We start from the raw sequence: 20,239 nt of genomic DNA, 5'->3' as shown, positions 1-20,239 counted from the left end.
CTGTAACCGCCCTCACCCGCCACCAAGTCCCACACCACCCTCACCCAAAGTCCAAAGAAGGAGGGGCGGCAAGGGCCGTTAAAACTTTCAATCAACCCCTGCAGACTGCTCTAGCAGTAGAAGGCTGACATTCCCCAAAATTTCATAAGTCCTTTCCTACCCACCTCACACAAGCCCCCGTCCAAGTTTCACCCCCCACGTTTCATGTCTGGTTCGCAATAAAATGTTTGTTTCTGTTCATTACTGTTTCGGTCAGGTTCTTTTGAGGGAGAGTCTGTCTGGAGGGGGGGAAGGGGCTTGGTAATTGGACAGGACAGTCACCTTTAGCAGGCTACAGAGGCGGGGTCAGGTCCAGCATCAGGACACATACACAGTGCAGTCACTGGTTACCCTGGTCAGTCTGGGAGGTGCTTTTCATGTTTTGGGGGGGGGGGGGGGTTGCTCTGTGACTTTGTGGCGGGGGAGGGCAGTTACAGATCTTATGCAGCGGTCCTTATCCTGGCTCACAGATCCACGCAGCAGGGGATCTGTAACCCTACCCCCCCTGCCAGAAAGTCACATAGCCGACACATACACACAGTCCCCCCCAGGAGTGCTGGCAGGCTCCATTGAAATAACCAGTCCACCAGTGCGGAGCCTGTCATTCCGGGAGTTTAGAAGTATCATTTGCATCAGAACACTGAACCCGCCCCCCGCCACAGTCTGCGTCCCCGGTTTAAAATATTCCCGCGAAAACAGCAATACAGACAACGGTGTTCATTAAAAAATCGAAATGATTTTATTTTTTGGGAAGGGGAAGGGGGTGAAGGTTGTATGTAACTGGAGAGGATAGTCAAAATGAACTGGGTAAAGAAACGGGGGCAGGTTCAGCTTTTCTGTCCACAAACTGAAAAGTCACTGGTTGCCCTGCTCACTCAGGAACCTAGCTTTCAAAGCCTCCCGGATGCACAGGGCGTCCCGCTGGGATCTTCTAATGGCCCGGCTGTCTGGCTGGACGTAATCAGCAGCCAGGCTATTTGCCTCTAGCTCCCACCCCGCCATAAAGGTCTCCCCCTTGCTCTCACACAGGTTGTGGAGCACACAGCAAGCTGCAATAACGATGGGGATATTGGTTTCGCTGAGATCACAGCGAGTGAGTAAGCTTCTCCATCTCCCTTTGAGACGGCCAAAAGCACACTCCACCACCATTCTGCACTTGCTCAGACGGTAGTTGAACAGTTCTTTTTCTGTGTCCAGGGCGCCAGTATAGGGCTTCATGAGCCAGGGCATTAGCGGGTAGGCTGGGTCCCCGAGGATGACTGTAGGCATCTCCACATCCCCAAGAGTTATTTTGTGGTCTGGGAAGTAAATACCTTCCTGCAGCCGTCTAAACAGACCAGAGTTCCTGAACACGCGAGCGTCATGAACCTTGCCCGGCCATCCGACGTAGATGTTTGTAAACCGTCCCCGATGGTCCACCAGTGCTTGCAGCACCATTGAAAAGTAGCCCTTTCTATTGATGTACTGGCTGGCCTGGTGGTCCGGTCCCAGGATAGGGATGTGAGTCCCATCTATAGCCCCACCGCAGTTTGGGAATCCCATCGCGGCAAAGCCATCTATGATGACCTGCGCGTTTCCCAGGGTCACTACCTTTGGGAGCAGTACCTTGACGATTGCCTTGGCTACTTGCATGACAATAACCCCCACGGTAGATTTGCCCACACCAAAGTGGTTCGCGACTGACCGGTAGCTGTCCGGCGTTGCAAGCTTCCAGAGGGCTATGGCCACTCGCTTCTGGACAGTGAGGGCTGCTCGCATGCGGGTGTCCTTGCGCTTCAGGGCAGGGGACAGCAACTCACAAAGTTCGAGGAAAGTCCCCTTCCGCATGCGAAAGTTTCGCAGCCACTGGGATTCATCCCAGACCTGAAGCACTATACGGTCCCACCAGTCCGTGCTTGTTTCCCGGGCCCAGAATCGCCGTTCAACAAAATCCACATGCCCCATTGCCAACGTCATGTCCTGGGCGCTGGGGCTCGTGGTTTCTGACAGCTCTGTGCCACTCTCCGACTTCAGGCTCTCACGGCGGTGCCGTAGCCTCCTCGCCCGATTTCTCTGCATCTGCCTCAGGGAAAGGTGTATGATAAGCTGCGAGGTGTTGAGAACGGCCACAAGTGCAGCGATGGTCGCAGCGTGATCCATGATCGCAGTGCTGTGGCGTCCGCGCTGTCACTGACCAGAAAAGTGCGCGAACTGATTTCCCGCCGGCGCTTTCATGGAGGGAGGGAGGGCGTTAGTGACGGACGGATGACGACAAATTTTTTTTACCCAGAAGGCATTGGCGGCTCGACCCAGAATTCCGATGGGCAGCGGGGACTGCGGGAACTGTGGGATAGCTGCCCACAGTGCACCGCTTCCAATATCGACGCTCGCCCCGTTAGTGTGGACTCACAAAGTCGAATTACTGTCCTTAGTGTGTCCTTAGTGTGGACACACACGTTCGACTTTGCAATATCGATTCCACATATTCGATTTAAGTAAAATCGAATTACCCTCGTAGTGTAGACATACCCTAAAGTATTTATGGCGTGGACTGCACTTTTGAAATTTATGCAAGTTATACCATGCAAATACTTCTTAGTATGTAATGCCACTCAGAGATGGCTGTTAACACATCACCAGTAAAATAACTTTTGAATCCTTCAGGATGAAGGACAACAAACAAAGGAAGTTATAAGACTATATTGATATCAAGATGTTCTAATACCCCCAAGAGTGGACCCACAATAGTAAGCAACAGCATCAAAATAATGAGATGCCTCAATTTTCCTGTCAAAGTTGTTAATTATAAATTTCTTTTGAACTTCAGATTTTAAATGTTATTAACTTCCACTAGGTGGTGCTGTGCATACATTCAAAGTTTTTGCAGCCACTGTATCTATTCCTCATGTTAAAAAAAGTTTACTATGTAAACCCCACCAACACACAGTCATTAAAAATCCAGGAAGGCACCAGTTCAGGCAGCCTTAGCATCTAATCATCCCATTAACAAAACGCACCAACTCCTCACCTCCACAATCAACTCCTTTGCACTTTCAACATATAGCCAATGACAATGCACACCAAATTCCTTTATATCACACAAATGCACAACTTTAACTCCAACCACAGATTGTATCTACAGAGAATATTGATCTCTCATGCACTTCCAGTCTCATGCATTATTTGTACAACTGAAAGCATATGGCTGGAATCAAGGTTGTGGGTGTGACATTTAGGGCAATTTAGTACATGCACAGTGATTACAGGGCAACATGCCTCCCCTCATCCCCAGGCCTCACCATCCCTGCAATATCCATCCCATCCTCCACCTACACAGCTGCTAATCCTACATATGTGGCTCCTCACAGTGCTACTGCCCAGTGTGCTGAGACTCAAGGGGGTGAAAGCAGTGATGCCAGAGTTGGTATTTAAGAGGGCTGTGGACAAAGACTGTCCAGGGGGGCAAAGGTGGGGATGTTCTTCAAGCATATTAAGTACAGAGGACTCCCTCATCCTTATGCCTAGTACACCAGAAAGCAGACGTGCCAAGGAGGCCCTTTAACATCATTTTAGAAAGGGCTCGTTTTCAAAGTGCCAGCCTGACTAGTAAAATAACTGAATAAATAATTAAATTCACTTGCCCCATACACAATGAGTGAATTTAGCCCTCAAATTTAACAAAGTAAATTGCTAAAGATAGATTTTAGTCCTACTTTAATTGCAAATTTAAACGCAACACTAACTATGGAGATGCTACGGTATGTCCAGAAATACATTTAGATACAAACTCTTATTTTTTGTTGGCACACGAGAATATATTTTTGAAACCTTAAGTGGCTGTGGGTATAAAAAGTTTCATTTCAGTGGAAATGTACTTACTTGAATGCTTTAAGTCAAAAAACAGCCACAAGAACATCTCCACAATTCCCACAATCCATTTCTTATTCTTTTTTAATGGGAAACTTGCCACAATTAAGCAAACAGTAATTTGTTACATGCCAATTAGTCAGAGCTCTCTTCGCAGTTATGATCTAGTCAGTCAGACTACATTTTCTTGTTACAACTACTCTGAAATGCAATATTTGGGTATTACAAATAGAGATTGCATATGCACAAAATGCTTCAATTTCTACAAATTTGTATTCCAGTTGTATTTTGGGCATACAAATTTACCTTTGTCGAATGAAAAACATTTTCCAGCTTCCCAGATTGCAGGTGCAAGTATTTCCTGAGTTTTAGGGAAGGAATTGTGCAGTTAAGGCTGGTACTGGTAGGAAGGGCTACAGTTCTATTTTGATTTGATCGTTTTCTTGTTGGTAATATCTGGTTGTACAACTGTGTTTTAGGCATGTGCCAGAAGTGTCTAGAGCTCTGCACAGGTACTTTGTGATGCACGGTCTAAAGTGATATGGGAGTTTATATGCCAGTACATAACCGCTTTTCTTAAATGCAAGTTTAGACTGCGGAGGCACATCTATATCTTTCAGGAGAAAATAGCAAATGCTCTGACAGCAGCTTAGAGCAAAATGAGACTTTGAATCCATTTTGTAGCAATGACCACTTAGCGAAACTTCCATATTCTACACAAGCTAGCTACAGTTTACACACCTACTTTATTTCTAAATATAAACCAAAATATGCTGAAGCAGCATAGTTAATGTTCTCCTTTAGTAAAAAGTGCTTTTTTGGTACAGCATAAAGTCTTAGCATGTCACTAGAAGCCTACAGATGAAATCTTACTAACTGGTTTACAGAAAGCTAATCTCAGGAAACAACAAAATGTCTAAGTAGGTAGAAAAATTAAAATCATTCCATGTTAAATTATAACAAGAGGCTAGGCAAAGGTTTTACGAATCAATTTGCAATTCCTGGACTTAATATTTGAAGACCTACAGAAAAATATTGAAGGAAAAATAACTTGTCTGATGTGTGCATAGGATATATGTAAAGAAGTTTAATTTAGTCTATCAATAAAGTCAAACCACGCTATTAAATGGTCTATCATTCTTACAAGTTGGAGTCTGTATAATTTCATGAGTGCAGATAGTATGATAAACAAAATATTTACAAAGACAGCACAGAGATCGTGCCATGACCAGTAGAAATAAACAAGTGAATGAGACAGATGAGATGAAGTGCTACCAGGCTCCTTACCCATTGTTGCTGCTGGAGCTCCCTGATGGTATTCTCAGCTTGCTCCAGTTTAGTAATGGCCTCATCACTCTGCTGTTTGATGGTGGCTAGCTCCCGTTTTATGAGGTAGTTTTCCTCAGCCTCCTGGGCCCTTGTCACTTGTCCCTTAGGACATAATTTTCTTTTTAAAGCAGTTGAGGACAGATCCAAGAAAGACTGTCTTTGTGATGCTTAGCCATTTACTTTGCGATATTAAATCTCACAAACAGCATAGAACTTAGTTACAATTGATAACAATTTAGTAAAATGTAGCAGTTTAGTACTGCTCTAATTTGTGAAATTAAAGCTTACCATCTTTTAGCAAGTTCAGTTGTGTACTTGCATTCAATAAAATTCAGTTCATGCAATGTTACTCTGTTATACATGCACCGGTTTGCTAAGAGTTTTCAGCGTTCAGTTTAAGGGTAAGTGTTAATACAATGCCACAGAATCCATGGATTACAAAATTCATGTTAGAAAAATATGACAACGTGCAGATGTCAAATTGGTCTATTTTTAGCATCTAAAAATAAACAAAATTCTAATGAAGAATTAGCTAAATATTTTATGTCCAAATTAAGTAGGTAGGGTTACATTTCAAAATAAATGCATGGAACTATCCATGCATTAAATACAGTGTTTTCCATTTTGAGGGTGGGAGGGGAGGTATAAGGTAAAATACTTAAGGACTATACCTGTATCAATCTATCTGCCAAGGAAGCACTTTCCTACAAAAAGGAAAAATTTAGACAGGAATATAAGGGAAAAGAAAAACAAAAACAGAGGAGAGGTAAGAGTGACAAATTAAGATCCAAGAATGAATGTCAAATTCTACCCATTTTCCATACAAACAGTAATCTTTCAGGACTGACTTTTCATACAAATTAATACAATTTATGTTTGAAAGTCACTGCAATGATTACCTTCTGTATCAATCTATAGCATTCCATCTTAGCAGTCAATGTAAGGAGGTACTCAAAGCCAGACTAAGAATTTAAAACTCACCTAGAAGAGACTGGGTATTTTGATGTGAACCATTTTTTGTTTAGTCATTTACACTAGATAGTAATGCACTATCTGAAATATTCTGAATATGAACAGGAATGTAAAGTACTTGACCCATGGTTATACCATGAAAGAAAGGCATAATCTAATCATATTTAAAACTCCGCTAAACGTTGAGGCATTCATGCAATATCAAGACTCCCAAGAGGTAAAAGCAAGAAAGTTAAATGATGCAAAATGTCAGGCATGAAGAGCCAATGACTTATTCTAAAACAGGTTTAGGAGTTTGCATTAGTACATTCTAGCAAACACACCTTGCTCAAGTTCGACAACAGAAAAGTTTTCCTAGATATCTAAGTACTCTGACAAGCATTCTATCCAAAGCAGTTCAGCTTAGCCAAAGAACCCACTGAATCTTTCAGGCACGTGCAGTTTCAAGTCTATTCTCTTCTAATGCACTTCTATGTTTTTCAGATTCCCTGCAACAAAGTATACTTCCCCCATACAAATTACTACTTCCAGACAAAATATATTGTTAAACTATCAAAAGAAAGTTCAGTCACATTAAAGAGAATTTAGTTCTTATCTATATTAAGCTGGTCACTTAGCTGTTTAAATTAGGTTCAAATGTTCCTCATGAAGTCACAATTAAGTCATCTATATTATGACTATTAGAGTTTTTTTGAGAAGGAAAAGCATCTTTTTCCTCACAACAGGTGCACTTAACATTCCTATTTGTTTGCAATATATTGCTGCTGTACAGCTATTTCCCTATTAATAGGGAATCACTCCTAAACTAATAGAATTGTTAAAAAAAAATGAAAAAGACACTTAAGAGCAACCACTAATATTGGAATACCCTGAAGATGAAATGCTGCAACTTTTGCTTGAAGTACACAATTACCAAATGCTCTCATGTTTGATTGAGTATATTAAAAACAAAGCCTTCTATAAACTTAGATTCAAATTCCTTTGAAAGATTTATTTTAATAAATGGAGATGTCCTATCTCCTAGAACTGGAAGAGACCTTGAAAGGTCATTGAGTCCAGCCTCCTGCCTTCACTAGCAGGACCAAGTACTGATTTTGCCCCAGATCCCTAAGTGGCCCCCTCAAGGATTGAACTCACAACCCTGGGTTTAGCAGGCCAATGCTCAAACCACTGAGCTATCCCTCCCCCCCCTTTTATTTGTAAAACTGCAATATTTAATAATGGAAATTCACTACTGAGTGACTCGTAGCAATCAGCCTCTAGCAGTCTCAAAAATAGGCTTCTCTTTTCATGTAGGAGGGGTAGCCAGTTAGTCTGTATCCACAAAAACAATGAGGAGTCCGGTGGCATTTTCCCTCTCTTGGTATTGACACCCAGGGCCGCCCGGGTTGGAGAGGGGGCCCAAGTGGGGCAATTTGCCCCAGGCCCCGCAGGTGCCCTGCGAGCCCTGGCCCGGCAGCGGTCTGGTTCTTCAGCGGCATTTTGGCAGCAGGGGGCCCTTCAGTCGCTCCAGGTCTTCGGCGGCATTTCGGTGGCGGGGGGCCCTTCAGTGCTGCCAAAGACGCAGAACAACTGAAGGGCCCCCCGCCGCCAAAGACCTGGACAGCCGCCGAATGAGTACAAGTGCCGCAGCTCCCCCGCTTTGCCCCAGGCCCCCTGAATCCTCTGGGCGGCCCTGTTGACACCTCCTCATCAATTACTGGGAGTGGACCACATCCACCCTGACTGAATTGGCCTTGTTAACACTGGTTCTCCACTTGTAAGGTAACTCCCCTCTTCATGTGTCAGTATATTTATGCCTGCATCTGTAATTTTCACTCCATACAGCTGAAGAAGTGGGTTTTTTACCCATGAAAGCTTATGCCTAAATAAATCTGTTAGTCTTTAAGGTGCCACCAGACTCCTTGTTCTTTTCAGGCAAGTTTTGCCAGTATATTATCAACACTAAAAGTAGAAACATTCCCAACGTCTTTTCTTCAAACAATATTTTCCTGCCCAATTTTTTGCTTCGTGAATGTTGCACTCTTATTTATAGTGTGGTTTCTTGCAAGTTAATGTTCTTTATTGCTGTAACAAATTAGAATTTGATACAACACCTGTTAAAGGAACTGTCATATCGATTTACCATTTGAAATGGATTATGTCTCTGGGGGGCATGCAAAGCCCCAGGAAATTACTAGTGCACAAAGCCTGCTATGTGCTCTACACAAGGTTCTGATTTAATCTGGGAAGTGAACAATTTAATATTGCAAGTTACAAGAAAAAAAAAAAAAACCCCACTTACATTTCTAAACCTGCCACCAGATCGGAGATACAAATTTACAACCAGAATTATGATTTCAGGATATGGACAGAGAGATTATCCATGAGCAGTGCCTGTATTTTGACAATACATCAATACCGGTTTACTTTTATAATCTGATGCGCTTCCAAAAAATAAAATGAAATCCACAGAGTTGTACTAAAGTCCAAGGGTTAAAGACGTCTAAGACGTTTAGATCGATCTGAAAGCATACCCAAGCCTTTCCTGCCTCTGACCCAATTTTCTAGTGTAATACAGATCCATGCAAGAGGCCAGAGTACCAGGCATCAGGCTTCCCAGACTGAATTAGACTGGGAGTGCTGAAACAGACTATTAGACTTTTGAAAGAACAGAGACTGGTGGAACCCGCATTCATCTCTATCCTCTTTTTACTAGCTCATATTGAGCATTTGCTGGCTCTTCATTCAGCCCTCACCTGCAGTGGCTAGAAACTTAGGACTTTGGATAGTTAAGAATCCCCCCAAACTACGTGTACTGAGATCCTTCTGATGCAGGGAATGCAATTCCACAGAGATGAAGTTGGGATTTTTAAATTATATGCAATTCTATCCATTTAGTACAACCCTAAGATACAAGTTTTAAGGAACACTGCATTTGTAAGCAGCATCCATATCATCATTATTATTGCCATACTATTCAGCTAAATAGACAAATACTGCAGAATAGTGCACAAAAATTTATAAACCAGTTACAGTTATGAGGTATTTCATGTATTCAAGTTTGTGGCAATTATGTAGTAAAGATGCAGGCTAAATCCAGTCACTCATATACTCACTTTTTCTAGTGTTTCAATGCGCTGTTTTAAGAGTCGGTTTTCTGTTCGTAATCTCTGTAAAAGTAGCAAGATAGTTTTAAGTGTGCATGTGGGAGGATATGTACTAAACAGACAGATAATCAAGTGACACCAGAAACTCAAACAAGTTTAAACAATTTCTTAAAATAAAAAAACAAATAAAAATAAATAAATCCACACTATTCAGCACCTATGAAACACATTATAAATGAGTAGAGAAAGCAGCCGTAACAAACCTCCCTTTCACACACACCCCTTTATCTGAATTAGCATGTCATAGAAAATATGGAAACTGGAGTTGTTAAAGATTGCAAATTTGGTCTCAACTTTGCTTTCTAACAAAGGGTATTAAGTATTAGACAAGCTGTAAGCCACAGGACCTGCCTACATAACATTTAAGAGAGAAGGCTGTTCAAGCTTCCATGGTAAGCAACATTAGCTTTATAAAATTGATTATACAATTCAGCTAGCTGAAATTGTAAACTGAAAACTAGCTAGCTGGAATTCAAGAAAGTTCGTGTTATCCTAAAAAATATTTTCCTTAGTCCCAAAAGTGAAAATATTCCCATCACTTGGAGGGAGGGAGGGAGGGAGGGAGGGAGAGGGAGAGGGAGAGAGAGAGAGAGTGTGTGTGGGGGGGGGGGGGGAAATGGGGGAGAACATTTCTTGCAGGTCCCATCCAGAAAACTACTAGTCCCAGCTTTAGCTGTAGAGGGGATTTCACCAGTTTAAGAAAATAGTCTATAATGGCTCTTCTAAACTTTCTGCATATGCACAAGAACATAGTTTGTTCATGCAGTTGCCACAACTGTGTGTGAAGCAGATGTGGGGCTTTCAATGGCCACTTACACATACAATCATGATAATTAACGGCATACAAGTTAAGCATGTATTTACCCCTTTGTTCAAAGCTGCACAGGATAAAGTCAAGTTTAGAGTAACTAAACGATCTTCACATTCATAGTGGTGCTAAAGATTATAGTTAGTATATGGAGAATCCCAAAGGTTTGTTCACTGTATTCTTTTAATTAATGTACTATTGCCAAATCTCTTCGGGCATAACGGGGAAGCAGGCCTAAATTTTCAGAAGTGTTTAGATATAGTGACTCAAACACTGAGCATCCACCCTCTCAAAGTCAGACTCCTATAAAAAAATCTAAAGTTCTGTGCCCAAAAACAGATACTCTCAATCTCTAGTAACTTTTGAAAACGTAGGCCAAAATTTTATAACAACTTCGCATTTCATCAGTGCTTTTTATAAAAAGGTCTCAATATGTTTTCAGAACATTAATTACTTCCACACAATACCCATGTGCAGAAGGCAAGAACCCCCATTTTTTCAGATAAACAGGCACAAAAAGGGAAGTGACTAGCAAAGACTGCAAGAGTCTGACAGAACTGGAATTAGAACCCAGATCTCCCAACTTCCAGTCCTTTAGTGTCAAGACCAGCTGCTCCTTTAATTTACTCCCCCCAAACGGTTATAAGTCCCTGAGAGGGAAATATCTTGGTATGTATTTTGTTTTCTCATATAAACCTGTAACCGGTCTGATTTAGATCGGAGTTTTAGATAGCTCAACTGGACTTACTGCTTTGTCAAACTAACAATTATTTTGTTTATATGTTTTACTGGTATGTGCAAATGATTGTTAAGAGTATTAAGTAGTTAATTTTAGAAATGGAGCAGCATCGTGTCTGCTTACACACTGAATGCACAACCAGCATCTGCGGCATGTGTGCCTGCAGTGAGAATGAAGTCTGCAGTGAATACAATACAGACATCAGGAAGAAGGGATTCAATAGATTACTGCAATAAAGAATACCAACAAATGGGAGTTTCACCTCTTCTCCTTCCCTCCCTCCCCCCCGCCAAAAAAAATAAAATAAAAAAATAAACCAGGAGTTTTGCTGGAAGCAGCAGGATGGATGCCTACCACAGAAGTGAAAACTTTTTAAAAGATGCCCTTTTTTATAAATATCAGAGCTGTTTATTCATGTTCAGCCTTTTGTTCTTTTACAGAAAGGCCATATTACCCTAACAGATGTTAAAATAAATTAACATTACTAAGAATAGATTAAGATTGTGAAGCAATCTGAAACAGTTTCAATATTTAATCCTGAATATCCTAGCATAACCCAGGTTAGCAAAATTTGTTGCATACCCCATGACATCTCCCCATCACCACTGGGATTCTCCCCTAACAGGATCTGGGAAGGAGTTGTTTTTAGAGCCAAAGATGTGGATCTCATTTTCACACAGCTTTTAGTGGATGGGGGGAGATGGATCAAACCCAAACCTATATCCAAGCAAAGGACCTCAGAAACACTACTAAAGGGAAGTTTAAAATTTTTATTTTGTCATTGGTTTTAACATTCACCTAATGAACTGAATGTAAATATTTGATCTTGGCAAGACTAAAGATTTGATTTCCTTTTTGCATAATGATGTTCATATTACTTTTTAAATCCAACCATCAGAAGATTGCAACATTGCAAAGTATCTTCTGATGTTTTAAAAACATCTTCACCAACTATGTGTTGCTAAATTAGTGACAAGCAATGAAACAATGTATAGATTCTGTATGCTTTGTGGCATATGTAGCTGGATAGAGAAGCTAGTGGGAAATGAGACAAGGATTTGTGACGACCCATGACTGGAAATGAGTATATTGACACCCATGAAGGGGAATCTAGCTCAAACTGTACAGCCAATAAGGCTAAGAGTACAAAAACAGCAAAAGCTTGTTTTTGTCACTAAAGCAAGTAGATACAATAAATGAATACACATAGGAAGCTGGTCAGTTAGTAATAAGGTGCCACATTTGAAAAGACTTTTCAGAGCAGAACTGAACTTTAAGGTTCTTTTTTAAATGTTATATATGTTAATTCCGGATACTCAAGGATGAAAACTATCAGTAAAAATTTGCCAATATTTTGCTTCTGATCTCACGCCTCAATGCACAAGAAATGCAATGTCTTGCCAGCAGATGATGCATTGCTCAAACATGTCAAAAGAAATTTTAAATGAGGGTTAAGCTTCTTCCCTATCATTTACATTTATTTTTTCAGAAGATCCTCTGTGGGAAACCCACACCTAGATCAGCATGTTACAAACTTATTTGTAGCCATGCTTTAATTACCAAAAAAGCAGCATTTCACATCATTTCTATACTTTTCTTGTTCATGATTTTCTATATAATGTATCTATTTCCATCAGAACTTCAATGAAGGGACGGAGTACATTACAAACTTCCTCTTTGAACCCACAGCCCAAGTACAACTATTGTCATTCTAGTAGCTCATGAAATCCACCATTGCGGATATCCCAGATCAGACTAATATCCCACCCCCCAAGCCAACTGCTCTTCACAGAGACATTTACACTACTGCTTCATGCTTACTTTAATTTCAACTTGTTCTTCCATTTCTTTAGTTTTTATTGTAGTGTATTCCTTTTCTAACCTAAAAATAAAAAATGGTAAAAATCTATTAGAAATATTACAATTGATTTACTGCCTGGCATATGGATATGCCCAATAAGCAACAGCAGAAAAATTTACATGCCAATGAATGATTGACATTTCCTTTGTTTAATATAACTGCTTGAGAGTTGCCTGTATGTTTTTCCTTATAGTAAACTATCTGGAAAAAAAAAAATTATAGGGCATCCCTAAGTAAATGAAAGCATCTAAGTATCTGGCACCTAATCCAAAACCCACTGAATTCAATGGATAGACTCACTGATTTAAATGGGCTTTGGGCAAGTTCCCTAAAGAGCTCAAGCCTACTTAATACCCCAGGAAACGGACCATTGAACGGTTTTCATGATCTTGCATTGTACAGAAATTTGACTTTTTTTTTAAAATTAGAACTCATTTGTATTTTTGTAGTTGGAGTCTGAGCTGCCCTGTAATTTATTACTACTGTACATTGGCTTGGTTATTGGGATGTTGATTTATAAATACACTGAGTTACCTCAATAGAAAGACGGGACAATGCCAGATCTATTGCTTTAATTATTTTGCCTCCTCTCCAGCCAATCTACAAAAATGGTTGGATCATGAGAGGAAAAGGCTCATAAACAAAGAAGGACAAAGGAACTCTGGCAGGTTTCGGGGGTACCAAACTGAGACGACATCCTCAGGAGGATGTCTGAAGAAGTTAGGCATGCCTATGTTACCATAAAGGGATGATAGGACTTTAGGTAGGACAGATAAATATAGACCGTTTTAAAATCCTCTCTAAATGCCTTTGCTCCTACTGCAAAATAAACAATACTTTGGTTTTTAAGAAGGCCATCTGATCACTGTACACCACTGATCACCAGTGATTCCCCAAAAGGGAAGAACCACAGGTGCGCAAACTCATTTGGCCTTGCAGAGTAAGAAATGTGGACACAGGGTCCAGTCTCAGAATGGGACAATTGCACAATTCCACTTCAGGATAGGTAGAGGCATGATACACAAGACCTGAGGGGGGTGCACTCAGAGATCAGAAAGGGGACAGAGGTGAAGCTAGCCTTATAACCATGACAGTAGTACTGAGCTCTCAACCAGCAGTAAAAAGTTACAACTGTTCAGATTACAAACAGCACTCATCTTGATCATACAAGCAGTCCTCATTGTTGTGCGAATGGATTCTTCACCTCTAGAAAATCCAAGTCATAAGTATGAATCCAAGACTGTAATTAATATTTTTCAAACTGTTTTTTATATTTTAGTTTATATGCTCAGTTTACAAAAGTCAGTGTAATTTATGAGGATCGTGCAGCTTTTCAAAAAGTATTTTAGATTGTTTATTTTTCCTCTGAGACATCATTTTAGTTACTGTAATCAGCAAAAAGTAGTGATTACTAGTTTTAGAAGAATTACTATGCTGATAAAACTTTATACATGTTATGTGCTGGAACTAATATATTTAGGGCAATATACAATATTAGAACTACTTAACAGGGAAAGCCCAAACTAAAATACTGGGCAAATATCTTTACGGATTCACAAAGCAAGAGAACAGTATAGTATTTTTTCAAAATGCAGCACCTACTTTTTCATCTTTTTTGCATTGTATTTGACTTGGTAAGATGCTTGGATTAGTTTGTCTGGGCCACTGTCAAACTGATGTGGAATGACCTTTTGAAAGTGCTAAAAGGCAATTCAGAGAATATAAGTAATTAGTATTGGCAAATACATATATTCATGGCTTTCAAATGAGCTTGCATTTAATACTTGATTGTAAATTTAGTTTACCTGTAACATCCCTTCCATGTCAAGTTGCATTAATTCTGCTTGGTTCATCTGAAGAACTGCTAAACCTACTCGAAATACTATTTCTAAACCCTGGAAACAGAAGTTTTTTTTAAAAAAAATAAATAAATAAATTGCAGCAATTCCTTAAGGCAGAACAATAACCAGCTTACATAGTGGGGTAGGAAGCTGGCCCAGCATCCTGGCCAAATCCCAGAGTAAGTCATGACAATAGGCCTTCTTAAAATCCCATTTAAGTTACAGTCTGTCTTGCACTCTTCACCTCACCCTAAATTTATGCAGTGAGGATTAAACACTGCCAAAAAGCTACCATACGCATCTCAGAAGTGACAGCCTTTCAGTGGCTGGTGAAGTAAGCCCATTCACATAAAGGATACTATACATGTGCAACCTTTAATAAAGTCTTATATGAACTATTTGGTAAAAACAGTGCACCTCTCTCTCAGGAAAGAAATGTTAGTTGTAGTACACCATTTCTGAAATAATTCAAGTAGCTATTTAAATAGTCCTTTGTAGCTACAAAGGAATGTGAGACACGTTTACAGTATTGAAAACACTCTTGATGTAGGACGATAAGATGTGCATTGGCACCTAATGGCGCTAAAAGTTGTGAGTTTGGAGAAGCAACATTTAATGTGAAAAAATGTTACAAACTGAAGCCTATGAAGCTTAATGTTTTTATTTTGAATTTGTGAGAAGTGCCAGATTGACAGTCCTGCAAAATAACTTATTTATCTGCAGGTTAGATAATCACCAGGCAGCTGCTGCCTTCCAGCATTTCCTCTGCCTCCTCTATATCCTCCTCAAGCTCTCTCAACTTTGACCAGAATGCAGCATTTCTGCCCATTGAACTCCATTCCTTTACTAAAGAGTCTGATGTTCTAGCTGTGAGGTGAACATCTATCTACTACAAACTAGTGCTGCCCATTTCATCCAGAGCATGGTCAGACGTGGTCAACGTTTCATTGCTTTCCCCGCCCCGCTCCTTTAACACTTCTTACTCTGTGGTATAAGTTCATCCAAAATAGATTAGCTTTTTCTTCACAAAATGCATACAGAGAAAGACTGGTTCCCTAACAAAACGAGATAAAAACATGCTTACTTTCAAATCTGCGTGCAAGACCCCCCAGAAAAGTAGAATTTATACAACTACCTAACTGACAGCATTTAATAGCTCTTGTTGGAGTGGTGAATGTATTACCAATATTTGCTTACCTCAGACATAAAGATATCAAATATTCTTGTTGCAATTGGTAGTGGAAAAGTTGTAAGAAAGATAGTTAAAAACCATGATGAAGCATACATAGAAGTATGGAAACTCTGAGACTGAAAGTGCACATAAAGCTCTGGTAGTTGCTCCTGGGAGAGAGGATCAGAAAGTACATATTAAACAAGAGCTAATGCCACCTCTTACAGTTTCAGTTAAGGGGGGGGGGGGAGGAGGAAATCATTAACATTCAATGAAAAATGCAAGGCCAAGAGTTTGTAGGATACAAAAAAGGTTTAGGCATTTATACAGATTACATACAATTACATTAGAAAAAAAAGATTAAAAATAAGGGGTACTCGAACATGAGGATTTATACAAGCCAACCACTGCATGACTGAAGTAAAGAAGCAGATAGCAGGCATATTACATGGTATCTTATAGGATTTCTTTCATCTTCCTCTGAAGCACTGGTACGACCCATTATCAGAGAGACTACATGAGCAAATGGATAGATAGTCTGATCAGCTTTGGCCATTCCTATGGCCCTAAATAATATTCTTTGGGGAAAAAAAAGAGTAGCTCTCCCCCTCCTCCTCAGCTCATGCAGTAGGAGTTCCTCTTGCAGTTTTAATCTGCTTATAAGCAAATGTTTTGCCCAATATCTGAAAAAAATATTTTGAAGTATACAACAGAAGTAGGCTAATAAATAATTAACTATGTAAGATACTATATATTTAACAGCTTTTACAGTTACCTGTATCATGTATTCAAACTGGTACATACAAAGGCCCAGCTCAGCCATACTTGGTTTAAAGAGTTCTCGAAGTCTATAATCTTGCATTAATTTGACAAACACACAAAATGCTTCCTCTTCTGGCATCTATATTAGACAAAGGCACAATGAAAACTTATGGACACAAGCCAAGACATGCCAATTTTTTTTCCCCAAGGGACTTGTAACCACTTATGGTTTACCCAGAAGTACACTGGCTAATTTAGGATTCATGCTGGAGTTATTCAAAGTAAATGCACGTCCCTGTTCTGACAGCATGAACCTAAGAGAATCTACATAGGGAACAAATATATAATAGGCTCATCAATTTAGTAGAGAAAGATAAATACGATCCAATGGCTGGAAGTTGAAGTAGACAAATCCTGATTGGAAATAAGGCATACATTTTTAAACAGTGAGAGTAATTAACTAGTGAAACAATTTACCAAAGGTTACAGTGGTTTATCCATCATTGATTATTTTTAAAATCAAGACTGGAAGTTTTTCTAAAAGATATGCTCTAGGAATTATTTTGGAGATGTTCTAGGACTAATACAGGAGGTCAGACTAGGTAATCACAATGGTCCCTTCTGGCCTTGGAATTTAAAAAGCCTATTCTAATCTAGAGCACTAATTCTCTAAGTGTGAAATAAAGAGACAGCTCTGAAGTTTGGCACGTTATTAATTCAAGTGACACTTTGTGATCACTCAGCAATTAAGGCCGCTAAAGTTGAAATGAGTAAGAGCTAGGGTAACACTGAAGTAACTTTTGAAAACAGTTTGAGAAATAAGTATTCCCCCTCCATTGAGAAAGGTCACTCCTTATAGGAGATGCTTCTTGGGAAGGACAGAAACAGAGCAAAAAACTAATTTGACTCTGTAAAATAACTTTAAATGTCCTTGACTAGTGAAGTATCTAGCAGTCCACTATGATAAAGAAATTATGGAAAAGGAAATATACAGAAAAAAGAATCCCATCACATGGTACTATGCAGTGTTCTGCATTCTAGTAAAACATCAGAGGTTCTACACATTTGAGATAATACTCTGTTTACCTGCATAAGCAGCAGCCCAACTATAAAAGCACTTCCTTGACAGTATCCAACCTCACGATCCACTAAAGAATAAGCCTAGAAGATAAAAATCTTTAAGATTTTGAAAAGCAACAATTAAAACACTTATTTCCACACTGGTTGCTGTTTTTCTGCTTTTGTTTTTAACTGCTAAAGGTAACGGTCAACTTTTATCCAACCCTTTCAGTAGGCAGAAGCTTAAAATGCCAAGCAAAGTGACTTGTGCTTAAAATGAACACAATACTTGAGTGGTTAACCTCTGAAATAAAACAGACACGGTCCTTACTGTTGGAGCAGTCATCTGACAACTGAAGCTATTTTGGATCAGCGTCTAAAGAGCAAGCTCCCAAGGGCAGATTAAAGGTTTGAAAGATTTTCATTTTGGAATGAGTATTTTGAACATTGGCCATATTCAAACAAACATTTCTAAATGCAAACTGTAAAGGCTTTTAAACTTCAAGATAGCAGCAAGTCCTTAATGGTTCTCAATGTAGCAAGACTGTGAGACTCCTATGTCAGCCACAGATCTAGTATATTTGTAAAGTTATCGATTGTATATGGAAACAGCCACTCAAAACTGTGCCCTTATTCAGCCATTAGTTTTGTATCCTCAAGTGGGTTAGGGAAAAGGGTCCTCTGAGCAGTTTCAAAAAGTCTCCTAAACTAAGACATTCTACTTGTAAAGTTGAAGGACCAAAGCTTCATGTTTGCCAGGCTGTTTCCTTGTTGATAGCTCTGTTCAAGGCCAGTTTACATTGATCATTTTTCCTTTAACTCCACTAGTTGCAACAGATGGCTGGAATGATTTCCTCTCCCTAGTTTGCCTGAAACAGATCATGATAGCAAGGGAGCAGCATTAACGGGATCACAGCACTTGTACACATTTCAACAAATCTGGCCTTCAGAGTACCCTTCCTTCTCTGAATTCCTAATAGACTACAGAATTTCTATTTAGAGGCCAAATGATCTAGTGGTAGCATGATGCTTCAGAGGACTGAGCTCAATTTCATGTTCCCTAGAGCAGAAGCATTTCATGTTATTTCTGTCACCCCCTTTTGAAAGGGAGGCATGCAGTCTTCAACCAGAGGAATTTTGTTAATTTTAGGAAGATACAAGGGCAAACCTGGGCAACAGGCTGCACAACACTATCACCTCTTCTCTCCCAACCCGTCACCCCCAATTCCCACAGCTGTCATGACAGAGCCTGGCCTACAGAGGGAGTAGTTCCTGTCTGCAGCACAGTTATTGTGGGGGGATTTCATTGAGGAGCAAATACTATGGAGTTAAGAGGTAGACACAATTTTCATGAGTTTTCAGTTGGCTCTAACTCTTAGAGTAGCTAAGGTTTATTGGGTTATGGGATTTGGCAGCAGGCCAATTTTTCTGCTGAATAAGGATTTCAGCATGGGGCCTGGACAATCTTTTTTCCTAATTTAAGCCCCAAAATAGTTAAGTCAGCTAATAAATGCAAGGAAATTCTGGATAAAATATTACTCGGAAGTTAGAAGTCATCTTGTTCTTCAGCACTGTAACAAACTCAGATCAGTCTGGATGTTTCCTTCATTTTGTGCTACAACACCTAGACTCAACAGGATTGTCTGAAGATTGAATAGCACTTCTAATTTTCAAGTTCTTGTTTTAGCCAACTGTCACAATGTGTGTTTGTTTTGCTTTACTGCACAAGCTATTTCCATTATGCTGTTAGTATTTAGTATTGATTTTATCTTAATCTAAGCTAATCAAGTAAATGTTTTCTACTGCTGATAAAGTGAAGTTATTCCTATAGCTAAACATACAAATATCTGCAAGCCATCTTTGAAACTGTGCTATCAAGAGGTAAAACAATTTTTATACTAAGTTACAGCCTTGAAAGTTCTATTGCCAAAGACTAGAGGCTCTTAAAAATGCTGCAACATGGGTATGTTATTTTTAAAGCCTCCATCAGTGTTTGAATATACAATATTGGAAAAGAACCATCATTAACTTACCTTCATAACATTAAATAAAACCTCCTGCCCAAAACTGTCTTTTTCTTTAAAAAAATCATGTTCAGGATATGTTCTAGCAATGTCCCTTCTTATCAGTTTTTCACAAGGAGAAGTCATTTTCAAAAGCTCTGAATATTGATCCTTTATTGGCATGCTTTGAGCAGTGCATAAAAGCTGCCAAACTATTGCTCTAAAATGATGGGGTATCCCTTTTCGAACAAGCTCCTAAAGCATAAGAAAAAGGAAAGGAAACTCATTAATGCTTCCTACAGTATAAATATGTACATTTCTAAAACAAACTACAATGAAATTATATTTTAAATTTCTTTTGTGAAGGAAATTTCTCATGACTTAAGTTGGTTTACAAAGGAAAAGTATGTTCTAAAACAAACAATTACATAGTCCACAATATGTGCTTGAGAGATGGGTGTTTAAATGGTGATGCAACTAAACTCAGCTTTGTTTTCACTTAGTAGCAAAAGAAAGGAGCGTTGACCAAGATGATGCCAGGAATATGATTACTATGCAACTTAAACACTAAAATCTTTATAAGTGTATTTTCAGGGGATAAGTAATTACATTCAGTGGTCTATCAAATCAGGGTACCTATTTTCTGAGTATCTAAGCAGT

The 20,239-nt window shown here is 39.6% G+C and overlaps 1 protein-coding gene across 4 annotated transcripts in view; it reads right to left on the bottom strand.

Moving 5' to 3' along the window:
- LOC113404956 (ecotropic viral integration site 5 protein homolog) overlaps positions 1–20,239 on the bottom strand; it is a 134,085-nt gene that overhangs the window by 82,655 nt on the left and 31,191 nt on the right. For 3 of the 4 annotated variants that reach the window (XM_026655880.2, XM_026655882.2, XM_026655879.2), the window contains 10 exons: positions 19,610–19,834; positions 17,604–17,678; positions 16,531–16,656; positions 15,782–15,925; positions 14,549–14,638; positions 14,346–14,443; positions 12,704–12,764; positions 9,285–9,338; positions 5,886–5,918; positions 5,173–5,316 (listed from right to left, as the gene is read on the bottom strand). In XM_026655880.2, coding sequence (XP_026511665.1) covers positions 5,173–5,316; positions 5,886–5,918; positions 9,285–9,338; positions 12,704–12,764; positions 14,346–14,443; positions 14,549–14,638; positions 15,782–15,925; positions 16,531–16,656; positions 17,604–17,678; positions 19,610–19,834 — 1,050 coding nt within the window. The remainder of the gene's footprint in view (positions 1–5,172; positions 5,317–5,885; positions 5,919–9,284; positions 9,339–12,703; positions 12,765–14,345; positions 14,444–14,548; positions 14,639–15,781; positions 15,926–16,530; positions 16,657–17,603; positions 17,679–19,609; positions 19,835–20,239) is intronic. The other variant, XM_026655881.2, reaches the window with a different exon arrangement.

Source organism: Terrapene carolina, unplaced genomic scaffold (assembly GCF_002925995.2).
Source record: "Terrapene carolina triunguis isolate 2854851 unplaced genomic scaffold, T_m_triunguis-2.0 Scaffold211, whole genome shotgun sequence".
In the NCBI taxonomy this organism is placed as follows: domain Eukaryota; kingdom Metazoa; phylum Chordata; order Testudines; family Emydidae; genus Terrapene; species Terrapene triunguis.
This window is presented reverse-complemented; position numbering and strand designations above follow the sequence as displayed.